This window comes from Canis lupus, chromosome 6, assembly GCF_003254725.2.
Source record: "Canis lupus dingo isolate Sandy chromosome 6, ASM325472v2, whole genome shotgun sequence".
NCBI lineage: Eukaryota > Metazoa > Chordata > Mammalia > Carnivora > Canidae > Canis > Canis lupus.
In genome coordinates this window covers 72,118,258-72,142,594 of record NC_064248.1, presented here as the reverse complement: position 1 = coordinate 72,142,594, position 24,337 = coordinate 72,118,258, and the positions used below count along the sequence as shown (strand labels likewise).

The following is a 24,337-nucleotide window of genomic DNA, read 5'->3' as shown; positions in this document are numbered from 1 at the left end:
ATTTTCAATAGCTGAAGGTAAATTACTGTTCGAATGATTTGAACTGAAAGTATTCCTCAGTAGAAATGCCAATAATTACTGAAAGATAGAAAAAAAATGTGTAGAAAAAAATCTACTGTAATGAAATATGGACTTGTTTTAAGATGGATACCTATTCTAATAACTACTGAAGCTATTTTCAAAACTTGGTTAATCATATTTTTAGTGTGTATTTAATAATTCTGGTTATATATCTTTACTACATAAACAGCTAAAAAATATGCATTTATCATTTCAATAAATTATTAAGTACATTTATATATGTATTAAGTACACTAATATATATACTGATATTATATCAGTACTGATATATATATATATATTTATATATGTTATATATATATAAAATTTGCCTGCCCCGCAGGCTCTAGTATATAACTTAATTGGACTTACATGCAACTATTACTAATTCAAAAACTCTTTTTGTCCTACTTTCCCCAATAATTACTTAACAGATTTCAGAAACTAAGTACTGTACTAGATACTGAAATGGAAAGACAGACCAAATTATCCTATAGAGGACTTCACAAGCTGACCTGATATAGGTCATCTTGGGATAACTGCTACAACTGAGATTTAAATCAAGTGCTATGGGAGAACTACCAAATGAAAAGGATTAATTCAGACTAGAAAAGCAGTTGGGGAAAGGTAAAGAATACAGAGAGCATTTCAGTCGGTTACTAAAGGATAAATAATAAAAGGATGAATTTTATCAGTGGTTGTCCAGTTCATACACTGCAGGATAGAGGCAAATAGGGGACAAACAGAGACACAGTCACACTCAGCCAAGCATCAGCCACTAGCGATGCCTCCCTGGAGAAGTAAGTGCTTGTCCTTCCCCCTCACCAATCTGAAATCTTCCTAATTTGCACAATAACAACAGAGGCTTGTGTTGCATAATAATATGTCAATGGCACTAACTGTGGGCTTGCAGGACCCATTCAGAGTGCATATTTGTTGTTACTGTTGTTGTTTTTTAAGATATTTTATTTATTTATTTATTTATTCATGAGAAAGAGAAAGAGGCAGAGACACAGGCAGAGGGAGAAGCAGGCCCCTCACAGGGACCCCAATGCGGGACTTGAATCCTGGACCCGGGATCACACCCTGAGCCAAAGGCAGATGCTCAAGCACTGAGCCACCCAGGCGTCCCTCAGGGTATGTACTTGAAGAAAAAGGGGAAAGAATTAGTAAGGTCACTGGAAAAAGAAACTACAAATCTGGGTAGGGAATTAGGAATAATTTTGTCTGTCTGGAGCAAAGAGTGCTGTTGTGGAAAAGGGAGCACGCTATAGCAGAAATTTCAGTGAGATGAGTCTAGACAAACTAGAACAAAGCTTGATGCCTGAAATGCCACTCAGATTAGATTTTATTCTGTGGACAACTGCAAGGCATCAATATACTTCAGTAGGAAGTGATGTGATCAGAACCTAATTTTAAAAGACAGTTGAGGCTTGTAGGCCGGAGAACAGATAGGGGTTGAAGAAAGGATGTCTTGAGGATGGAGATGGTATTCTCGAGGGGACGGATAAAAGGTGAATTCTTAGAATGATTATGAGCGTCTGTATTAGAATGAGAGAAGTGAGATTGAAAAGGATCAGCCTGAGACTCTTTGTAGAAGTAAAACGAATAAGGAAACATTAGCTGTTGGCCGATGAGAAAGACTGAGTTGTAAAAGACATGGCGGTTTCTAGCACTGGTCAAGGGGCTGACGATGACGACATTTAGGATAAGAACAGCCACTAATTAAGAAGTAGGTTTTCTTGGATGAAGGTGGAGGTGGCATGAGATGGAGTTGCTTTATTGTCTCATCTTTGGTAATTGTTTCTATTTTTCAAAGAGAATGTTATAAACAAAGTACTGTTTATTGGATCTCAATACTTAGTATGCAATATTTACCTATAATTGACTTAAAAGTTTTTATGATATCAAAACTCTACCTACCTGATTTCCTTCATTTGTTTCAATAAATTCTTTTGATGTTTTTCCATTTCTACTCTTTGTTGAACAATCAGACTTTTCTGTTGTAAGACAGCCTGGTTCTTCCTCAATCTGTCCATTTTAATCATTCCTTTGGACAAAAGAGTGCGCTCATTACTTATGTTTTGAATTAACAAACGGTCTTCAGCCTTTTGGTTTTTTTCTGCTAGAAACAGAGCTCTCCTCTCTCTGACTTTTTCTAGATAATCATGTCTGTCCTGCCAACGTTGTTGTAAACCATTCTGAATTGTCTCATTATCTTTTGCAATTCGTTTTTGTGCCGCATTTTTTTTCTTATTTAGGTTTTCTTGAATAATTGAGCTAACTCTTTCTTGGACACCTCGTGCCATGGTGATAGCTGCTAATTTTTTTTTATGGCTTTCTAGCTTCTTTTGTTCTGAGTAATATTTGTCAATATCACAAAGTTTTCGGAGTTTTATACCAGTTCTGTGTGCTATAAAAAACTCTTTTCTTACATTACTTTTCAACAGCATGTCTTTTTTTTTAATTGCTGGTTTTTGATGAGTAGTAGAAGATGGCTGGACACAGGTAGGAAAATAATCATGCTCTTTTCCTTTCAGTAATGCAGCATACTTCAGTGAATCGGAAGTAAGTATGGGTAGTTTGAACACTGATATCCTAAAACTGGCATCCAATTCTTCACCCTCAGTTTCATCTTCAGACTCCTTCTGACCTACATCACATGGAAGACAAATATACTACATGACACAAGGGCTAAGCACAGTTTATTTTCTGCCCTTCTTGTTTTGATAGCTACATTAATAAAGTTGACAGAGTGTCTTATTGACTTTATTAAGAAGAATTTTTCCCAACTGATGTTCCTTTTAAACTTGTGTTTTAATAGTGATTTTGGAGAGGGAAATCACTATTGAAACTGCTTAACACAAAAATGCACCAATACCTGTATTTCCTGCATTCTCTCTCATAATCATTTAACTTGCAATGACTCAATAGCAGTATCTTAACCTTTCACTTAGTATTTAATCGCACATACTATTTTTACATATGGTTATTATTATCTCATATTTGCAAAGGACTTTGTAATCCATTTTACTTTATTTGTCTTAACTCTGGTAGGAATTAATAGCTGCTGTCAAATTTTTTTTTTCTTTTTCTTTTATGGGAGACACAAATCCTTCAGCTTCTTTTGCTACTATGTGTGGTGATAAGACTAAGTCCTCTCCAGTAAAGTGTGGGCAGAAGTGATATGTGTCATTTCTGGACCAAGTCTATTAGGAAACAAATATGTCTTCTCTATATTTTCCTTATTCTTCTGACTCACTAGATAGAGACGATGATAAGGCCCTAGAAGATGGTGAATCCACAATGTGGAAGGACCCTGGCTCCCTGAATTACTTTGTGAAAAACTACTCATTCACCAGGATTAATCAGACTTGGGCTCTTATACAAGCCAGAAATAAATGGCAATTATATTTGAGTCAATATATATTTCTGGGTCTATTTGTTATTATAATAACATATAGACCTGACTAATAACTTGAATCACATCATTGTTCATATATTTACTTTCTAACAATCTAGCCATAAATTTAGGATCAGGTGGCAAATACAGTTTAAAAAATGTATGCTTATTAGTCTTAGGAAAATATGTTTGATTAATTCCCTCTATCTATTAAAATTACATCTCTACTAACTATAGTCTACAATAACTATATTTTTAATAGAAAAATTCTCTTAAAATCTTTATACGTCAAATGCAAATCTGATGGTGAAAATTTTATGGAAGTTAAGGTGACCATGAAGAAGGGCAGGACCGGTCTAGGCAGGCAGTAGGAAAGAGGCAACTAGGCATGATTTTCACTAGAGGCCACAGGAATGTTAAATGAGAAAGGGAACAAAGTCTAAAGCAAAGTAGAAAAATCACGGCTACCAAGTATAAAAGGTAATCTACCATGAAACAAAGCCGAAGTGTCCAGAAATAACTATTAAGAGTTTGGGACCAAAGCAAGGCACTAGACACAGTGGGACAAAATCTAGAGTAAGTAGGTTGTGGTCTAGGGCAACTACCTAGAAAAGTTATTCTTTTGTATTCTTTGGTTTTATGTGTGAATCTTGGCATGAGAAAGCTGGCCAAGAATGAAAGATCAAGAATAGAAAACACAACTAATAAGTCATGAAAGGTTTGGTCATCAGTTTCAATTCATATGGGAGACTGGGATTTTTTTTTTTTTTCATACCACCAAGCAATGCTCCAAAACCAGCTGACTGTTCTTCAATTCAACTCAAATCTGACACTATCTACCTGGAGACAGGGTCATATCTCACAGGTTAAAGGTTCTGTCCTACAAGACCATCCCTACCCTCTTCAGATGCCAATCACAAGTCCAGATTATCACCTGTGCTTCTGACAAACTGGCTACATATTAGAGGTTCCACGAACCTTAACTTGGGTTCAGTTTGCTAGAGTGGCTCACAGAGCTCAGAGAAACAAATTACTGAATAGATTACTGGTTTGTTATACAAGGCTATAACTCATGAACAGCCAGAGAGATGACTAGGGCAAAGTATGGGAAAAGGACACAAAGCTTCCATGCTCTCTCCAAGCACATCACTCCGCACAAACCCCCACGTGTTCACCAACACAGAAGCTCTCAGAACCCAGAATTTATGGGTTTTTATCGAGGTTTCATTACACAGACATGATTGATTATATCATTGGCCATTAAGGGATTCAATTTGGTCTCCATCCTCTCTTCCCTTCCCAGAGGTTGAGTTTGTAATAGAACGATGCCTTATAAGGAGTAAGAACCACATGTTATTATTACTTTTTCATTATATTTTATATGGAAAACTTAGAGCTTATCTCCTCAATTCCATCAATAGTATAGTTCAAATAGTCAGATAATCTAATAACGAGTGGGGAAAATACAGCAAAGCACTTTTATTGCTCCCCTCAACATCCACATAGTGAAGTACAGAATACACAGGAAGCCTTCTTTATATGCATATTTTGTTTCAAGACTTTATAATTAATCTCACCAGTTATTGTAAAAATAGAAGCCAACTGATGGAAGTGTTCTCATCTTTTTACAACCAAATTTATAAACCTATCTGATGTTCATGCACTTTCTTCTTCTACCCTGATACAGTAAAGGAAGCATCCCTTCCTTGAGCAGTGGTCAAATTTTTCACATGTACTTTGGCCCCATCAGCCTTTACTTTCACTTCTGCAATGATCCTAACTTCTCCTTTGTCATTGCCTCACTACTGGGTCATTCCCACCAAACCACTATAACCACCATTGTCACCAGTGCCAGCACTACCACATTCTCAATCCACGGCCCTCTGGATACAATTTCACCTTCCCGTTCAATATTAAAATAAAATTTATTGACTTGTCTCCCTGTGCTACCTTCTTTTCTTCACCGTATATATTTTTTCAACTCATTTAGATACGGTTCTTATACTACTGTTCCCACTCAAATGTTGAAACTCTTCCTACCACAGGATTTTATGGTGATAAATAAAATAATTTTTTTTTTTCTGTTCTAATCTTTCTTAACTCTCACTAGCACTTAACAGTTAATTGTTTCTTCTTGTTAAAATCTTTTTGTTGTTGTTGCTGTTCAAGTTCTCTGATTTCCATAGTCTCTGAAACCATCCGGATATCTTAGAGATATATATTTTTTTTATTTTTCCTAGATTCTCTGAAGCTCCCTTGAATTTTCTTCTAGCTTTCTGGTTGTTCTCAGTTTGCACTTCTTCTTTCTCCACAGAATCTTCAAAGTACTTGAGGACTTGATACTCGGTCTCCTTCCCATCTCCACCTCTCTCCTTAAATGAATCATTCTCATGGCTTTAAATATCAATCTCTGCACTGATAACTCTCATATTTATCATCTCCACTTGGAAGTCCCAGAGTATTTTTCAAAGTTCATGCATTCAATTTTTTTGCTACTAGAAACCAATCCCCTCTAAAATCAGTCCTATTTCAGCAAATGCTACCTACTAGTTTACTCTTCCCACATCAATTTTATCAATTAGTATGTAGGTAAAACCTACAAAAATGTAGCTCAAATTAACTGATTTTTTCTCCATTTCCCACCATGAGGCTACTTCAAGTTTCTATCAATTCTTACTTTGACTAACTGCAATCACTTTAGTCTCTGTATTTCCCAACACACACACACTTCACTGCCCACAGAGCGATCAGCCAGAGTGATCTCTTAAAACTGTCTTTAAAGGCCTAGAGTTTACATATGACCTCATGATAAAATTCAAATCCTTTGCCATAGCCTATAAAAACTTACATGCTTTTACACTTGTGTACTTATTCAATACCACCTACCAATTACTTCTAACCACATTTATAATGCTTTGTCAAGACATAAATGACTTGTAGGTTAATTCCCAGGCACGATTTAGAGTGCCAGAACTTTAAATGATAAAAAGAAATTCAGCTTCGTCCATTACAGGTTTACAAGTGAAAACTAATTTGACCTAGATTAATAAATATATGGCACCACCTACTATAAGCTAGAGTCTTCAAAACTGAAAACAGTGCTGGCTCAAAAATCTTATAGTCTTAAAAAAAAAAACAAAAAAAATCTTAACTGGATGCCACTATATGTGAAGAGATTTGGCATATGCATACACCCAGTTTGCAAAGGAAAGTGCCCGCTTTTCCTACTATCCTGGTGAAGTTTACTAACAGTGACCGCTTTCAGTCTCAGAAGCAACCCAGTTTGGAAGATCGATTATATGGTCACATTTGCTAGAGGGACGTTGCCCAATAACAGACAGGAAGTAGGAGAGTAACACTGTACTGTATGCATTGTTTTAAGTTACTTAATATCTTAGTTCAGTGCCCAGGACTTGGTAGATATATAATAAATTATTTTGTTAAAACATAGGTTACAAGTCCCCCAAGGTTCTATGAAAGTTGAGACCACATTTGTTTTGTTCACTACTTTAAACTAAAAGCACTTAGAAGAATCTCTGGTGCGTGACAGGATTTCAATAAACATGTGCCTAATGAATATTGTTCTTACAGACAGCTAGGCCAATTCAGGAATACTCTTCAGTTTGGGTAGTGGGCTGCTGATTTTAAATTGATACTTTCGGGACACCTGGGGGGCTCAGCGGTTGAGCGCCTACCTTTGACCCAGGGCGTGGTCCTGGAGGCCCAGGATCGAGTCCCACATCAGGCTCCTTGCATGGAGCCTGCTTCTCCCTCTGCCTGGGTCTCTGCCTCTCTCTCTGTGTGTGTCTCTCATGAACAAATAAATAAAATCTTTAAAAAAAATAAAAAAATAAATAAATTGATGCTTTCCTCCCATCTTTTGCACCCTCAGTTTCTGTACTTCCCATATCTCTTGTTATTCCCTTTAAGAACCTTACACTTCAAATATAATAGTCACAACTCCTGAATAGGACTTAGACACTTCTACTTTTTATCTTTGGTCCATGCTATTCCTACTTATTTGAAAGGCCCCATTTGCATCACCATCTATAAAATGATTACTCATTTTGAATAACATAAATAGTGTCATATTCTGAACCCTTACCATGTGGTAGCTACTAGGGTTACTTCTTTACATATATATTTATCATTTATTTTAATATTGATAACCTTATTAGGTAGATGGTATTGACCACTAATCATAATGATACAGCTAATATATACTAAATGTTTGCTATATGTCACTTGTTACACATCCTTTAAATAAATAACATAATTCAGTTTCAACAATCTTATGAGGTAAGTACTGTATTATTTTTATCCCTATTTTTTCAAAAAAAAAGAACTGAGGCTTAAAGAAATAGCCAAAGGGACGCCTGGGGGGCTCAGTGGTTGAGAACCTGTCTTCGGCGCAGGGAGTGATCCCGGAGTTCCAGGATCGAGTCCCACATCGAGCTTCCTGTGAGGAGCCTGCTTCTCCCTCTACCTGTGTCTCTGCCTCTCTCTGTGTGTCTCATGAATAAATAAATAAAATCTTTAAAAGAAATAGCAAATATGTTGGGGTAAGATGCTCACATATGGCTAACATCTAGAAAATAAAACAATAAAACAAAGAACAAATATCTGAGAACTCTGGAGAATAAACAAAAACAATGACTTGTTATAAACATTAATACTCTTATAACAGAATCCAGAGTATACAACATTTATGATGCCCACAAAATAACCTAAAACACATAATACGAATGAAAATTATATCATGAAGTATATTACTTCATATAAAATACAACAATCATGCAACCAGATAAGCCATTTACATTCATCCTCTGTGTATTTTATGTGAAGTGGTACAATATTAAATAGATTGTGCGGAGTTAAGGATTTATATTAAAATCCCTACAGAAAGTAAATACATAATGCAAAGAGGGTCAACTAAAAATCCAAATGATAAATTAAAATAGATTACAAAAATATCTGAATACACAAAAAGAAGACAGGGGAACAAAAAACTAAGGACAGAAAACAAATAATAGAATGATACTGATCTAATATGATTAGTGTCCTTAAAAGAGGAGACACCAAAAAGCTCGCTTTCTTTCTCTCTCCTTGCACACATGCACTAAAAAAATAAAAAAATAAATTAAAAAAAAAAAAAGGTGATGTGAACACACAGAAGATGGTTGCCATCTACAAGCTAGAAAGGGGTCTCACTTGGAAATGACCATGCTGGTACCCTGACCTTAGACTTCCAGCCTTCCTAGCTGTGAGAAAATAAATCTCTGTTTAAGCCACCCAGTGTGTGGTATTTGGTTATGAAAGCCTGAGCAGCTAATACAAAAAAAAGGAGCACCCTCTCTTCGGAGTTTCTAAGCACCATTCCTTAGATGGTATGCTGTGCACACTAGCGTGCTCTTAGTGAATAATGGGAATGCTCAGTGACATTGATCACTCTGGTGGGGGGTGGACTGCTACAGCCTTTAGGCTCCATTTGGCATAAATTTCAACTAGAGACTGGAATTTAAGTGGGGTCTGACATATTGTTCTACAGTCATAGCAATGGGGGCTCAGGAGGTTTTCTATCACTTGAAAAATGCACTTAGGCAGTGAGTTACTATGTGTAGTGGTGTTTACCATTAACAAGAGACTCATGAAATAGGTGCTTAAAAAGCATGGCACATAGCCCAAAGCACAGCCAACCTGGGGTGGGAAACTCTCAAATCCTGGTACGCATATATCAGATACTTCAATCCATTTTTGGTTGATATACAGTTTTTATTTATTTATTTATTTATTTATTTATTTATTTATTTATTTATTCATTCATTCATGAGAGACACAGAGACAGAGAGGTAGAGACACAGGCTGAGGGAGAAGCAGGCTCCATGTAGGGAGCCCGATGTGGGACTCGATCCCAGGTCTCCAGGATCAGGTCCTGGGCTGAAGGCGGCGCTAAACTGCTGAGCCACCGGGGCTGCCCGGTTGATGTACATTTTTGATGATATTCTTCCTATAAGCACAGTGAGTGCTCTTCTGTAACTTAGAATTTCATTATTATTTTAAAATACAGAATTTCATTATTATTTTAAAATATTCTATATTATATGTAATATAGAATGATATTAAATTATAGAATGATTATCATTATATAATATAGAATGATTTTAAAATATAGAATGATTCTTATTTTAAAATACAGAATGATATAGAATGATTCAATTAGATTGAGTCCATTCACATTTACACACACACACACACACACATACACAATGTTACATTTGTCAATGAAAGAAATGGAGAAAATTCCTGCACAGAATCTTTCAACTATTGGAAATGTCTGAATGACTATAAAAATTGTTTTATACTTTTTGGGACTCCTTGGTGGCTCAGTCGGTTAAGCATCTGACTCTTGGTTTCCTTCAAGTCATGAGCTCAGGGTTGTGAGATCAAGCCCTATGACGGGTCTGAACTCAGCATGAAGTCTGCTTAGATTCTCACTCCCTCTCCCTTTGCCCTTCCCCACCATGTGCTAGCTCACTCTCAAATAAGTAAATACAACTTTAATAAATAAAATTTGTTTGGAGTATAAATACTCATATTCAACAAATAGCTGAATTTTTTTAACTGAATGCCAAAAATACAAAACAGTATGCTAGCTGTAGTATAGGATGCAAGGATATGTAAGACGTGTTCCTTATTCTCCAAAAACTAAAATTTACCCAAGGTGCTAAGATGGGCAGCTACTGCCCATCTTATAAACAGACTTCTCTATAAACTCTATGAACAGGTTTTATCCCACTCTTAAGGAACAGCGCTTCCAAATTTTTCTAGCCATGGAAGAAATCAGAATACTAATATTTGTAAAGTATGCTGGTTAAAAAAAAAAAAAAAGAGAGGGGTTTGTAATCTGGAGAAAAAGACATGTAATTATATTCCATTTATATTCTTATGGTGATAAAATAGGATATAAATTATTAAATGAGATATCAAATACTGAATTTATATATAAAACTTTGAAGTGATGTCTTTGTAAAGACAAAACAGCTGTTAACTATTTGATGAACTTGAGCTTGATTTCCATTCCATGAGTACAAAATCTTTTTTTTTTTTTTTAAAGATTTATTTATTTATTCATTCAGAGAGGCAGAGACACAGGCAGAGGGAGAAGCAGGCTCCATGCAGGGAGCCCGATGTGGGACTCGATCCAGGGTCTCCAGGATCACACCCCGGGCTGCAGGCGGGGCTAAACCGCTGCGCCACCGGGGCTGCCCTACAAAATCTTTATATCGGATACAGTGATGGTAAAAATAGACTCACAAATCCTTTGCACACTTCCTTTCAAAGTATGGAACCAAATGTGGTGGGTTTACTGATTTACTGATAATGAATACAATATGGCAAAAGAAATAGTGTGTGTCTCACAAGACTCATAAAAGGTACTGTGTCCTGCTCTGGGTTCTTTCTGGCAGATGACCTGATATGGGGAAAGTCTAAGCAGTTCTTTTGAAAGGCCCATAGGGCAAGGGGCTTCTGCTAATAGTCATTAAGGAACATACACCTGTGAAGAAGAGTCATACGAATTTGCCATCTTGGAATGAAGTCTTCCAATTCTAGTTAAGCTTTGGACTACTGCAACCCTGCCTGACGTCCTTGACCTGAGCTGAACACCAAGAATCAGACACTTAACTACATCACTTAGGGGGCCCTCAAGATGAATTTTAAAAATACATATTGTACTTCTAACTATATTACTTTTTCTAAAAGACAGTTTGTTTTTTTTGTTTAATTCATGAGACAGAGCAAGACAGAGAGGCAGAGACACAGGCAGAGGGAGAAGCAGGCTCCATGCAGGTAGCCCGATGTGGGACTCGATCCCAGGACTCCAGGATCATATCCCGGGCTGCAGGCGGCACTAAACCGCTGCGCCACTGGGGCTGCCCGACAGTTTGTGTTTTACAAGGAATTCGAGAGTCTCACTGAAACTAATGTAACCTTGTGTGTCAACTATACTTCAGTTAAAAGAAGAAAGTCCCGTTATGAGAGTTAGGTATAGCAGAGGGATAACCCGTTTGAAATATCTGATAGTACTTCTTTCCTCACCTCATTGATTTAGTTTTCCTTCCTTTTTCACTTATTCTGACACTTTTCATCTACTTACTGTTCTATAGCCTTTTTTGTTTGTTTGTTTTGCCTTTCCTATCTCTTATCTGAGAGTGGCATCAAGAGTCTTTATTAGATCCAGCTGACAGCAATAAGGGCCAAAACAATGACTATATTAAGGTAGGAGCTTTAAAAGTGAACTTTCTATACAAGCAAGTATAAGGTCTACATGTGTAACATCTTTGTATCAGCTACATTTTTCTTGCTACTCTTGCATTATCATAGGACAAGAAAAATAATCATGAAAGCCATACACATGCCAGTTCACATCTGTGAGGTAGACTGGTGATCTGATTCATAAGCACCTTCTATCCAATGTGCAGTGGCTCAATATCCAGTAAAAACTTTTCAGTAACAATAGGCCACAAAATGGTACTCACACTTGTGAATTAGGGAACCGACAATAAACATAACCCAAAAGGGCTAAAGGTCATCTGTCTATACACACAAGGCAAGCAATAATGTAATACTACTGCTGGATATGAAGGGCACCGACATAAGGTAATGCAAACAAACTGTCAAAAAACAGTTGACATAGAAAAGGAAAAATATGACATTAGGAAGTTTGGTTACTGTATCTCTTATCCAAGCTTATTAAAGGAAAATGCCTAGAGACAGATTAATACATATTTTTCAAACATTTCTTGGCACTACTATGGAATTAGCCCTTTACTTAAATTACTGAGTCAAATAAGAAAATAGCTTATACAGTTCTATTTTACATTCTCCTTTACTATAGCTTTTTTTTTTTTTTCTTTTCAGGGAAAAAATTTAGAACTGCCTAGTTGAATTGCAGAGTTAGAAATAACACTTATTTGGCCACTGGTTTAAGGAGAAGTCAAAACAATGCAAAAAACAAGGTATTAAAGTAGATTCTAGTTGCACACTTAGTCTGAAAAAGCAGAGCAGGGTATCAAAGTTATGACTGAAAATTGGATATGCACATAGGTGTTCTCAGAAATCCTTGGTTGAATTCTTAATAGATCAGAAGCCCTTTAACTCTCACTGTAAAATTTACGATTCTTTTTGTCTCTTGCCTATAAAAAAAGATGTTAAACAAATCGAAACTAGTAAGCAAATAACATGAAAATCTAAAATATCTCCCATGCAAAATTCATACTAGCTTTTAAAAAAAATGTTGCCACTAAAAACCAGAAAGGGATCTGTCCACTACACAAGCCTTGTGTAAAATAATGGAGCCGCGATTATAAATCATGCCTGCCAATAATTTCTGTACCAAAATATATTGTAAAATGACCTGAAGATTTCCATACTTAGAAGATTCACAGCAAGGAACTCCTTAGTATCTAACACATTCCTCTCTCCCTAAAAACTGCTCAGAATCCAAATATGTTCAGAGTTTTTCTGGTACTTGTTTTTTTTGTTTGTTTGTTTCTTTTTTTTTTGTTTCTTAAGCAGAGGGTTGACAAGAGCATACATAAACACAAAATGATGAAATGCTGTTTAATACTGTTTGGTAGATAATAAAGGGGCATAAAAATAATCTGTTGGTAGGTCTCTGTCTTGGTGTCTTAAAGTGTCTAAGGTAGTACTTATATTAATAGTACATAGTCTGTAACATTGCTGTTTTGTATTACTTTCTTTCAAATTGAAGAATTCTTTTTAGCATTTCTTATTAGGCATGCCTAGTGGCAATGAACTACAGCCAACATCATACTCAATGGTGAAAAACTGAAAGCTTTTGCTCTAATATCAGGAATAAAACAAGGAAGTCATTCCTGTTTAACATAGTACTGGAGGGGATCCCTGGGTGGCTCAGCAGTTTAGCACCTGCCTTTGGCCCAGAGTGTGATCCTGGAGTCCCGGGATCGAGTCCCGCATCAGGCTCCCTGCATGGAGCCTGCTCCTCCCTTTGCCTGTGTCTCTGCCTCTCTCTCTCTCTCTATCATGAATAAATAAATAAGATCTTTAAAAATTAAAAAAAAAACACATAGTACTGGAAATCCTAAAAGAATCAGACAAGAAAAAGAAACAAAAGGCATTTAAATCAGAAAGAAGTAAAACTATTCCTGTTTCCAGAGGACATGATCTTATATCTAGAAAACTGTGAAGAATCCCCCCACCAACTGGGTTAGAATTAATTAATTCAGTAAAATTGCTACACATAAATTTATTCTATTTTTTAAACTTAAATTCAATTAACTAACATATAATGTATTATTAGTTTCAGAGGTAGAGGTCAGTGATTCATCAGCCTTATATAATACCCAGTGCTCATGACATCATGTGCCCTCCATCACCCAGTTAACCCATCTCCCCATTCCTCTCCCCTCCATCAATGCTCAGTTTATTTCCTAGGATTAAGAGTCTCCTATGGTTTGTCTCCCTGTCTTGATCTCATCTTGTTTTATTTTTTCCTCTCCTTCCCTACAGTTGCTTTTCTATATGTTAACAACAGACTATCTGAAAAAGAAATCAAGAAAACAATCCCATTTACAATAGCATCAAAACAGTTAAAATGTGTAGGAATAAATTAAACTAAGGTGAGAGATCTATACACTTAAAACATTAACATGCTAATGAAAAAAGGAAAACAATGAAGACACAAATAAGTAGATTATCTTGTGTTCAGTGAATCGGAAGAATTAATATTGTTAAAATGCTTATACTACCCAAAGCAATCTACAAATTCAGTGTAACTCCCTATCAGAATACCAATGGAATTTTTTTTATAGAAATAGAAAAAACAATTCTACAATTCATTTGGAAACACAAAAGACTACAAATAGTCAAGTCAATCTTGAGGAAGAACAAGACTAGAGGCAAAATATATTACAAAGTTACAGTAATCAAGAGAAGATAGTAGCATAAAGGTAGACACATTGACTAGTAGAACAGAATAGAGAGCCCAGAAATAAATCTACACACATACAGTCAACTGACCTTTGACAAGGGTGCCAAGAATACACAGTGAGGAAAGGATAGTGTCCTTCAACAAGTGGTGCTGGGAAAACTGGATGTCTACGTGGAAAAGAACGAAATTGGAACCTTATTTCACACTATACACACACAAAAAAATCACTCAAAATGGATTAAAACCTTAAAGTATGACCTGAAACTATAAAACTCCTAGAAGAAAATGTAGGGGAAGGGCTTCATGATATTGGTTTTGACAATGATTTCATGGATATGACAACAAAAACAGAGGAAACAAAGCAAAAATAGACAAATTGAATTATACCAAACTAAAAGGCTTCTGCATAGCAAAGCAATCAACAAAGGAAAAAGTCTACAGAAGGAGAAAATATTTGCAAACCGCATATTTGATAAGGGGTTGATCTCCAAAATGTGTAAGACACTCCTATAATTAAATGAATAAAACTCATAATATTGGTTTTTAAAATTGTGTAAATGGACTAAAGACTTTAATAGACATTTCTCCAAAGAAGACATACAAATGGCTAACAATACATTAAAAAAAAAAGTGTTCAAAGTCACTAATCATCAGGAGAATGTGTTAAGACCACAATTAGATCTCCCCTTACACACGTCAGGATGGGTATTTAAAAAATAAAAGTTGACAAATGTTGGTAAGAATGTGGAGAAATTGGAACCCTTGCACACTGTTGGTGGCAATACAAAAATGGTGCAGACGCTATGGAAGATAGCCTGAAGATTTCTCAAAATATTAATAATAGAAATACAATATGATCTAGTAATCCCATTTCTGAATTTTTATCAAAAATAACTGAAATCAGGATCTAGAAGAGACATTATTAGAACTGCAATGTTTATTGCAGCACTATACACAATAGCCGAGGTATGGAAACAACCTAAATGTCTATCAAGAGGTGAATGCAAAAAGAAAATGTCACATATACACATAATGGAATATACTTAGCATTAAGAAAGAAGGAAATTCTGAGATAATGAGACAATATAATGAGTTTTGAGGACATCATGCAAAGTGAAATAAGCCAGTCATAGAAAGACAAATGCCAAATGATTCCATTTTCATGAAGTATCTCAAATACATAGAACCAGAGTGAAATATTGTTGCCAAGGTCTGTGGGAGGTGGAACTGGGGAGCTACTAATTAACTGGCATCATTCCAGGTAAGCAAGATGAAGGAGCTCTGGAGAGCTGCTTGTAGAGTACACCATTGTACCTGTAGTCAACAATATTGTATTGTACACTTAAAGTTTGTTACAAGGTTAGATCTCATATTAGGGATTCTTACCACAATAAAATAAAAATAAAAATAAAAGTACACAGTTAGGCCTAACCCACAAAATGCATGCCTCCTCCCTTGAATTTGGCAAGAGACTACAAAGTAAATAATGATGATAGATATATTTCCTCATGTCCTGCTTTCACACTAACTTTTTTACATTTTTTGTCTTCAGTTGAGAGATGCAGAGACCAAAAGATATTGCCAAATTTCAGTTCAGTGATTAGAATAGCCAGAAAAGGCAGACCTTAAGTATTTCTTAAATATAAGCCCTTATATTCTTAGAATATCAACCTCTAAAGGACACAATTTTATGATTATTTCCAATGATACAAGCTTCAAAGTAGAAATCAGTAAGTAGAAATGTCAGAAGTCTCATGGAACCTTCAGAGACTATATATAGTCTACTATAAAATAGATATTTGGGATTTTTAATTGCTACTTGTGGTCATATTAGAGTTCATTTTTCTCTTTTCCTCGTTCCTAAATTATTGATTTCTATTTCATTTCAATTGTAATTCATCCTTGTATGTTAATGATTCTTCTATTTTAATTTCTTTTTAGATAATGTACCTCGCAGTCTAAGATTCTGTGAGCATTTATCCAGTCTCAGATCTCAAATCTCAATTTCAGTGTTTTATTAATGTAATAGACACCAATTTCCCCCAATGGCAGCTACTTAAAATTACATATGGTCTCAGTGAAGAACTTAATAGCTTCTAGCTTCCTAGAATCATTTTGATTTATTCATCTATTAATTCATCTATCCATCCTTCCATCCACTCATTCATATTTTAGTAGCTTGCAAATTCAATTGAAATTTAGGAATCACAACTATGAAATTTCTTATTAAAACTCCTTCTTAATTTTTTTCTCTAAATTTTATTTTCCTTTTTATTTGAGAATTACTTGGTTTCTATGGATATCAGCAATTTCTCTTTAATTAAAAAAATCTTTTATTTGCTTACTATAGCATATATAACAGATACAATACATGTGCAAAGTGCATCCATAACATTGAACATTGGCTATGTGCGATGCACTTTGTACAGAAGGGTAGTATGAAAGGCATGATCCCAGGTCTCATGGAACTTTCATTCTAGTGGGAAAAGATAGATCACAAACTCATAAATACAAAAATATCAAACAGGAATAGGTTCTCTGATGAAAATCAATCAGGGTAAAATGACAATGAGTCTAAGTAATTGTACTGGATAGGTAAGAATTATTTTTTAATCAACTTCATCTCAAATCTGAAAGATAAGAAAGAATAAGCAGTAGGGAATACAAGGCAACTAGATTAAATGAAATGATTTTGAAATTCATAGCTTTCATATTCAAACACAAGTTAACATTTCACTAATACGTCATATTTAAATTCTGTGTCATAAAAGATGATTAATTTTTCATCAATACAATGTCATTTTAAAATATTTTTCCTAAAAATAAGAAAATCATTTTGAACTATTTGTTTCGCTTAACATTATTAGTAATAATAAGTAAAAATTGAGGAGAATGCTACCTTTATATATTTTTCATTAATAATATCATATAATTTTGAGGCACAGTCATAATTTCTACAAACTGAAGTCTTCAATACCAAGGCAACACAATTATTTCTCTCAGATAGAGTTAACTCTATTAAAGAATAATGTTTGCAAAAAAAAGAAATCCTTATATCTGTACGTTATATAAACTTCTCTATTGAAGAGCAAAATAACTAGGCTATATAATAACCCATTTATTTTAAATTATCTCAACAGACAGATTTAACTGTCACATGAAACTTTTAGAAGGCAGGAACACAGAGGGCAATACCATTTGTGGTCAACAGATCTTGTCTGGTTCTCCTAAATGTATTACAGATTTATGAGCCATCTGTGAGGAAATAAAAGGTCTATTTTAAAATCAGTACAGATATGATCTGAATGTTCACAAATGGGTCTGAAGCAGTTGCTCTCTTCAGCAAAACTGTCTGACACCTTAGCACTAGCAGATGGCCTTGTGTGGTAAATAGGCTTTGAGACAGCTTTGAGTTCAGGTAAAGTAAAGGAGATGAGAGGAAAAAAGAAAAATAAAGTAAATACAAAATCAAAGAGCAGTGACATCAACTTCTGTCCCACATTGAGTTTTCCCGGATTTGTTACGCACATGAATGTTATTGAAATTTGATCACACAGGGGCCGTTTCTTCTTTTGAGATTTTCTTAGTAACAATAGAAAAAGGTCTGAAGTCTTCCTCTAAGCCATACCATTTACGTATACACACATAATATAGTATAAACGGCCTGAGATAGGAGCCAAGCTTACCACAAGAAAAAGTAAAGTTTATAAAAATCACACATTCAGGGGTACGTGGGTGGCACAGGTGGTTGACCTGTGAACTCTTGGTTTCCACTCGGATCGTGACCCTGCTTGCTCCCACAAGTGCTCTCTCTCTCATAATAAATAAATAAATCTTAAAAAAAAAAATCACACATTCACATGAAACAAAGCTATCCTGTGGATTGATTCCAACGGGAGAGAAAGTTACAGAGAAGCAGAGAAATTAGTTCCTCACTTAATATAATTAGATATTTTGTGTGAAAATGCTATCCAGGAACCTATTTCTCTATAGTTACATGGAAAAAATTGTAATGCATTACATGTTAACCAAAACCCTATAATTTCCAAAACTAAAAAGTAAAAACAAAAGCAATAAAACTGATATTTATAAGTACCTTTCATGTGAATATGTAAGACACTTAAAACATTGTCACTTGATAATCAGCTAGTGAGGTTGTTTACAAATAGTTGTTTCAATTGCAATGAAATGGCTGTTGGCAGCAACATCTCAGATGAACATGTCATTGCTGACATCCATCATGCTTTAAAAATGTCTACATGTAATTTTTTTCAAGATCTTTATTGAGAAATATTTAACTATCAAACCATTAAAATGCACAGTGCAGTGGTTCTAAAATATTCAAAGTTGTGCAACCATCACTACAACCTATGTTTTCAAATTTTTCATTCCACCAAAAAGAAATCCTATAACCATTATAGTCACTCTCCATTCTCCAACCTCCACCATCTCCCTAACCCTATACAACTGCTAATCGGCCTTCCATTTCTACAGATTTATGCATTCTGAACATTTATTATAAATGGAATCAAAAATAAATAAATAAATAAATAAATAAGTAAATGGAATCATACAATATGTGGTCTTTGGTAATGATTCCATTACTTTAAAGAACCCAATTCTAGCTTTATGATTTCTTCTCTTTTAAGCCTGCCTTTTTGTTGTTGTTGTTTTATTTAAATTCAAGTTAGCATAAACGGTATCATTAATTTCAGGGTAGAATTTAGTGATTCATTATTTGGATATAACACCCGGTGCTTGTTACATCAAGTGCCCTCCTTAATGCCCATCACCCATTTAGCCTATCCTTCCACCAACCTCCTGGGAGCTCCAGCAACCCTTTCTTTGTTCCCTATAGTTAAGAGTCCCCTATGACTTGCCTCCCTCTATGTGTTTATCTTAATATTGTTTCTTAAATTTCACATGTGAGTGAAATCATATGGTATTTGTCTTTCTCTGACTTATTTTGCTTAACATAATAACCTCTAGTTCCATCCACATTGTTGCAAATGGCAAGATTTCATTATTTTTGATGGCTGAGTAATATTCCTGAGTGTGTATGTGTGTATAACCAACCACTTCTTCTTTATCCATTCATCAATTGATAGATATCTGGTCTCTCTCTATAGTTTGGCTATTGTGTACATTACTGCTATAAACACTGGGGTACAGACGCCCCTTTGAATTTTTGCATCCTTTAGACAAATACCAAGTAGCACAATTGCTGGGTCATAGGGTAGTTCTATTTTAACTTTTTGAGGAACCTCCATACTGTTTTCCAGAGTGGCTGTACCAGTTTGCTTTCCCACCAACAGTGTAAGAGGATTCTCCTTTGTCTGCATCCTTGATGGTATCTGCTATTTCCTGTGTTGTTAATTTTAGCCATTCTGAATGGTGTGGGGTGGTATCTCATTGTGGTTTTGATTTGTTCTCCTCCAGTTCACAGAGAGAGAGAGAGAGAGAGAGAGAGGCAGAGACACAGGCAGAGGGAGAAGCAGGCTCCACGCACCGGGAGCCCAACGTGGGATTTGATCCCGCGTCTCCAGGATCGTGCCCTGGGCCAAAGGCAGGCGCCAAACCTCTGCGCCACCCAGGGATCCCTCTTCAGTCTTTTTCTGCTCTAACATCAGGATCTTAATTTGGAGATCTAAACTTCTCAACCTGATATTCTAGGGTTAAATGTGTGTGTTCAACTTAGACCACCCTGGCTATGCAGAATATGTTATTCCAATGTCTACTGAAACAATGCTTTGCCTCTACCATTCTGTTGATTTTGAGCTATTATACAGCAAAAGCCACTGTTGGATAGTGGTTAGAAGTATAAAACCATGAGCAAAACCCATTGGATTTCTGAAATGTCATATTCTAGCATTTCAGATAGTAACTGTAGGTAAATTATTTAACTCCACAAGGCTGCAATTTCTTTATCTATGAAATGGAAGAATGAAAATGCTTACCTTATAGATTAGCTGTGAGAATTGAGTGAAAAATAAGTAACATATAGTAAGAAATTTTTAAAATCTAGATTTTATTAGTTTGGCTATCCATTTCATTTTGAATTCTACAAGTTCTCATTTGTAGAAATTCTCATGTTTTGGAATTTAAGTATCTAATTCCTAAATAACCAATGGATCAAAGAGTATATCACAAATGATGTTAAAAATACTATAAGATTAATGAAAACAAAAAGAAATTATGAGGTTTAGCTAAAGCAGTGCTCAGAAGGAAATTTGTATCTATGAACACATATTTAAAATGAAAATCTCAGATAAACTCACCTTCCACCTTAAGAAACTAGTAAAAGATAATAAACCCAACATAAACAGAAGAAGATAAAAATAAAGATTAAATTAGAAATAAATGAAAGTGGAAATAAAAAAATAGAGAAAAATCAACAAAATCAGTTGTTTTCTTTTGAACAGATTGACAAAATTTAGAAATCTTTAGATGAACTTCCCAATAAAAAGGAGAGAAAAAGAGAAGACTTGAATTGCTGGAATCAGAAATGAAAGAGTGCTCACGACTACCAAATTTATGGAAATAAAAAGGACCATAAGGAATACAATAAACAATAATATGCCAACAAATAAGATAACTTAGATGAACAGATTCCTAAAAGAACAAACTGCCCTACTGACCCAAGAAGAAATAGAAATTCTGAATAATCCTATAACAAATAAAAACATTGAATTAATAATTAATTTTTCCACAAATAAACCCTTAGGTCCAAATGGTATATTAGTTTCCTGTACTATTATAAGACTTACCACAAACTTGCTGGCTTCAGACAATAAAAGAATATTCTCTTAGTTCTGGAGGCCATCAATTCAACATTACTTTCACTGAGCTGAAATTAAGATTTCAGTGGGACTGTACTCCATTCAGAAGCTCTGACAGAGAACCTGTTTGTTGTGTTTTTCAGCTTCTGATAGTCACCAGCATTCCTTTGCTTGAGGCCACATCATTTCTACCTGCCTTCATCTTCATTACCTTTCTCTTTTCTATGTGTGTATATGTAGAATCTCCCTCTATCTCTTTTTTATAAGGACACTGATGATGGCATTTAGAGACCTTACAGATAATGCAGGATTATTTCATCTCAAGGTTCCTAACTTCATTGTATCTGAAAAGACTCTTTTGCCAAATAAAGTAATATTTACAGATTCTAGTGATTAGATCCTGACATATTTGAGAACATCATTCAAGCAACTACAGATGGTTTCACTGGCTAATTATACCAAATGTTTATTTAAGGAATTAATACCAATTCTTCACAAACTCTTCTCCCACCTCCTCCTCTAAAATTGCAAGAAACACTCCAACTCATTCTATGAGGCTAGTATTATCCTGACACCAAAACCAAAGATGACAAAATAAATCTACAGACCAACATCCCTTGTGAATATAAATACAAAACTGCTTAACAAAATATTAATGACCTGAATCTAGCCATATAATAAAGTATATATCATGGCCAAGTTGAATTTATCTCAGGAATGCATGGATAACACCCAAAAATTAATATAATATACCAAATCAATAAAGGACAAAAACTCCCTGATCATCTCAATAGAAGGAGAAAAGAGTAGTTGACAAATTCCAAAATCCGGTCATGATTCAGCAAGTTCAGAATAGAAAGAACTGCTTCAATCTGATAAGGAGTATGTCCAAAAATCCCACACCTAACATCAGACTTAACAGTGAATGCTTTCTCCCTAGATTAGGAACAAGGCAATGATGTCTTTTCTTGCCACTTCTATTCAAAGTTGTGCTGGAGGTTCTAGCCAAGAAGTTCTTGAAAAAGAAATAGAAAGCTGGGATGCCTGGTTGGCTCAGCAGTTTAGCGCCTGCCTTTGGCCCAAAGCATGATCCTGGAGTCCCAGGATCAAGTCCCATGTCGGGCTCCCTGCAAGGAGCCTGCTTCTCCCTCTGCCTGTGTCTCTGCCTCTCTCTTTATGTCTCTCATGAATAAATAAATAAAATCTTAAAAAAAAGAAATAAAAAGCATTATATTACTAAGGAAGAAGTAAAATTTGTCCATTTGTAGATGAGGTGATGTTCGCCATAGAAAATCTAAGTAATACAATAACTATTAGAACTTATAAGTTCAGAGACACCTGGGTGGCTCAGTGGTTACACATCTGCCTTTGGCTCAGGTCGTGATCCCAGGGTTTTAGGATTGAGTCCTGCATGGGGCTCCCTGCATGGAGCCTGCTTCTCCCTCTTCCTATGTCTCTGCCTCTCTCTCTGTGTGTCTCTCATCAATCAATAGATAAAATCTTAAAAAAAAAAAAAAAAGAACTTATAAGTTCAACAAGAATTGTAGGACACATGATAAATATTAATTTAAAAATCAACTGTATTTCTACACATTAGCAATGAACAATTCAAAAATAATTTAAGAAAACAATTTCATTTATAATAGCATCAAAAAGAATAAAATATTTAGGAATAAGTTTAGAAAAAGAAATACAAGACTTTTATACTGAAACAAACAAAAAACAAAAAACACTGTTGAAATAAATACCTAAATAAATCGAAAGAACATTATATTCTTGGATTGTGAGACTTAAAATGGTTAGAATGGCAAATGCTACCCAAATAAATCTATAGATTCAAACAATTCCTATTAAAATGCCAATGACTTTTTTTTTCGACAAATGGAAAAGCTGATCTTAAAATCCATATGGAATTACAGGAGATTCCAAATAGCCAAAACAATCTTGAAAAAGAAAAGTTGGAGGACTCGCATTTCCTCATTTGAAAACTTTCTACAAGCTATAATAACTAATACAGAGTGATACTGGCATGGAGATAGACATTTGCATTAATGTAATAGAATTGAGAGTCCAGAAATAAGTCCATTTATGGTCAATAGATTTCTGACAAGAGTGCCAAAAAAATTCATGAGGAAAAAAATAGCCTTTTCAATAAATGGTGCTAGATGAAGTAAATGTCTTATTCAAAATATCTTATTCAAAAAAACTATCTTATCCCCTCTGTCACACTAAATGCAAAATAAACTCAAATGGACCATAAACCTAAATTTATAAATTAAATCTATATATCTCTTAAAAGAAAACATAGGAGTAATTCATAACTTTGGCTTAGGCAATGATTTCTTAGATATGATATCAAAAGTACAAGCCAACAATGCTAAAAGTAAGTGGGAAGGAGAGAAAAGAGAGGAATAAGGAAGGGAAAGTCTGGATTACATCAAAATTAAAAACAGATAAAAATATTTGTGCTTCAAACAATACCATCAAGAAACAGAAAAGACAACTCACAGAATGAGAGAAAATATATTCAAATCACATATCTGCCAAGAGGCTTGTATCCAGAACACATAAACCATTTACAAGTCAATAATAAAAAAAGAAAAATATCTCAGTAATAAAATGGCTAAGTATCTGAATATAAATTAATCAAAAGAAAATATGTAAATAGCCATAAGTACATAAAAATAATGCCTGTGTAGAGGGTAAAGGGAATGCAAATAAAAACTTAGTGAGATTCCATTGCACACCAACTTGTTTGGCTATAATAAAAAAGACACATAGTACCAAGTGTTGGTGAAAATTAGGAGAAATTGGAACCCTCATATATTGCTGATTTTCATACACTGCTGGCTATAAAATGATACAGTCACTTTTAAAAACAATTTGGTAGGTTATCAAAATGTTAAACACAGAGGAGTGACCAAGCTATCCATTAATTCTACTCCTAGCTAGATATCTAAGAGAATTAAAAACATATATCCACATAACTTGTACATGAAAAAAGTACTATTTCTAACAGTCAAGAAAATGTCCAGCCACTGATAGATAAACTGTGTTATGTCCATGTAATAAATTTTATTCATCTATAGAGAGGAATGAAATACTGAAACATATTGCAGCGTA

General features: G+C 34.9%; 1 protein-coding gene across 4 annotated transcripts in view; it reads right to left on the bottom strand.

Moving 5' to 3' along the window:
* LRRIQ3 (leucine rich repeats and IQ motif containing 3) overlaps positions 1–24,337 on the bottom strand; it is a 173,781-nt gene that overhangs the window by 7,808 nt on the left and 141,636 nt on the right. Inside the window, exons 7-9 of one of the 4 annotated variants that reach the window (XM_049111796.1) lie at positions 14,525–14,602; positions 2,496–2,713; positions 1,984–2,110 (exon numbers count right to left, since the gene is read on the bottom strand). In XM_049111796.1, the coding sequence (XP_048967753.1) occupies positions 2,105–2,110; positions 2,496–2,713; positions 14,525–14,602 (302 nt within the window). In that variant the 3' untranslated portion in view covers positions 1,984–2,104. Of the gene's footprint in view, positions 1–1,983; positions 2,714–14,524; positions 14,603–24,337 lie in introns of those variants that run through there. The other 3 variants (XM_025417980.3, XM_049111795.1, XM_025417982.3) reach the window with 3 other exon arrangements.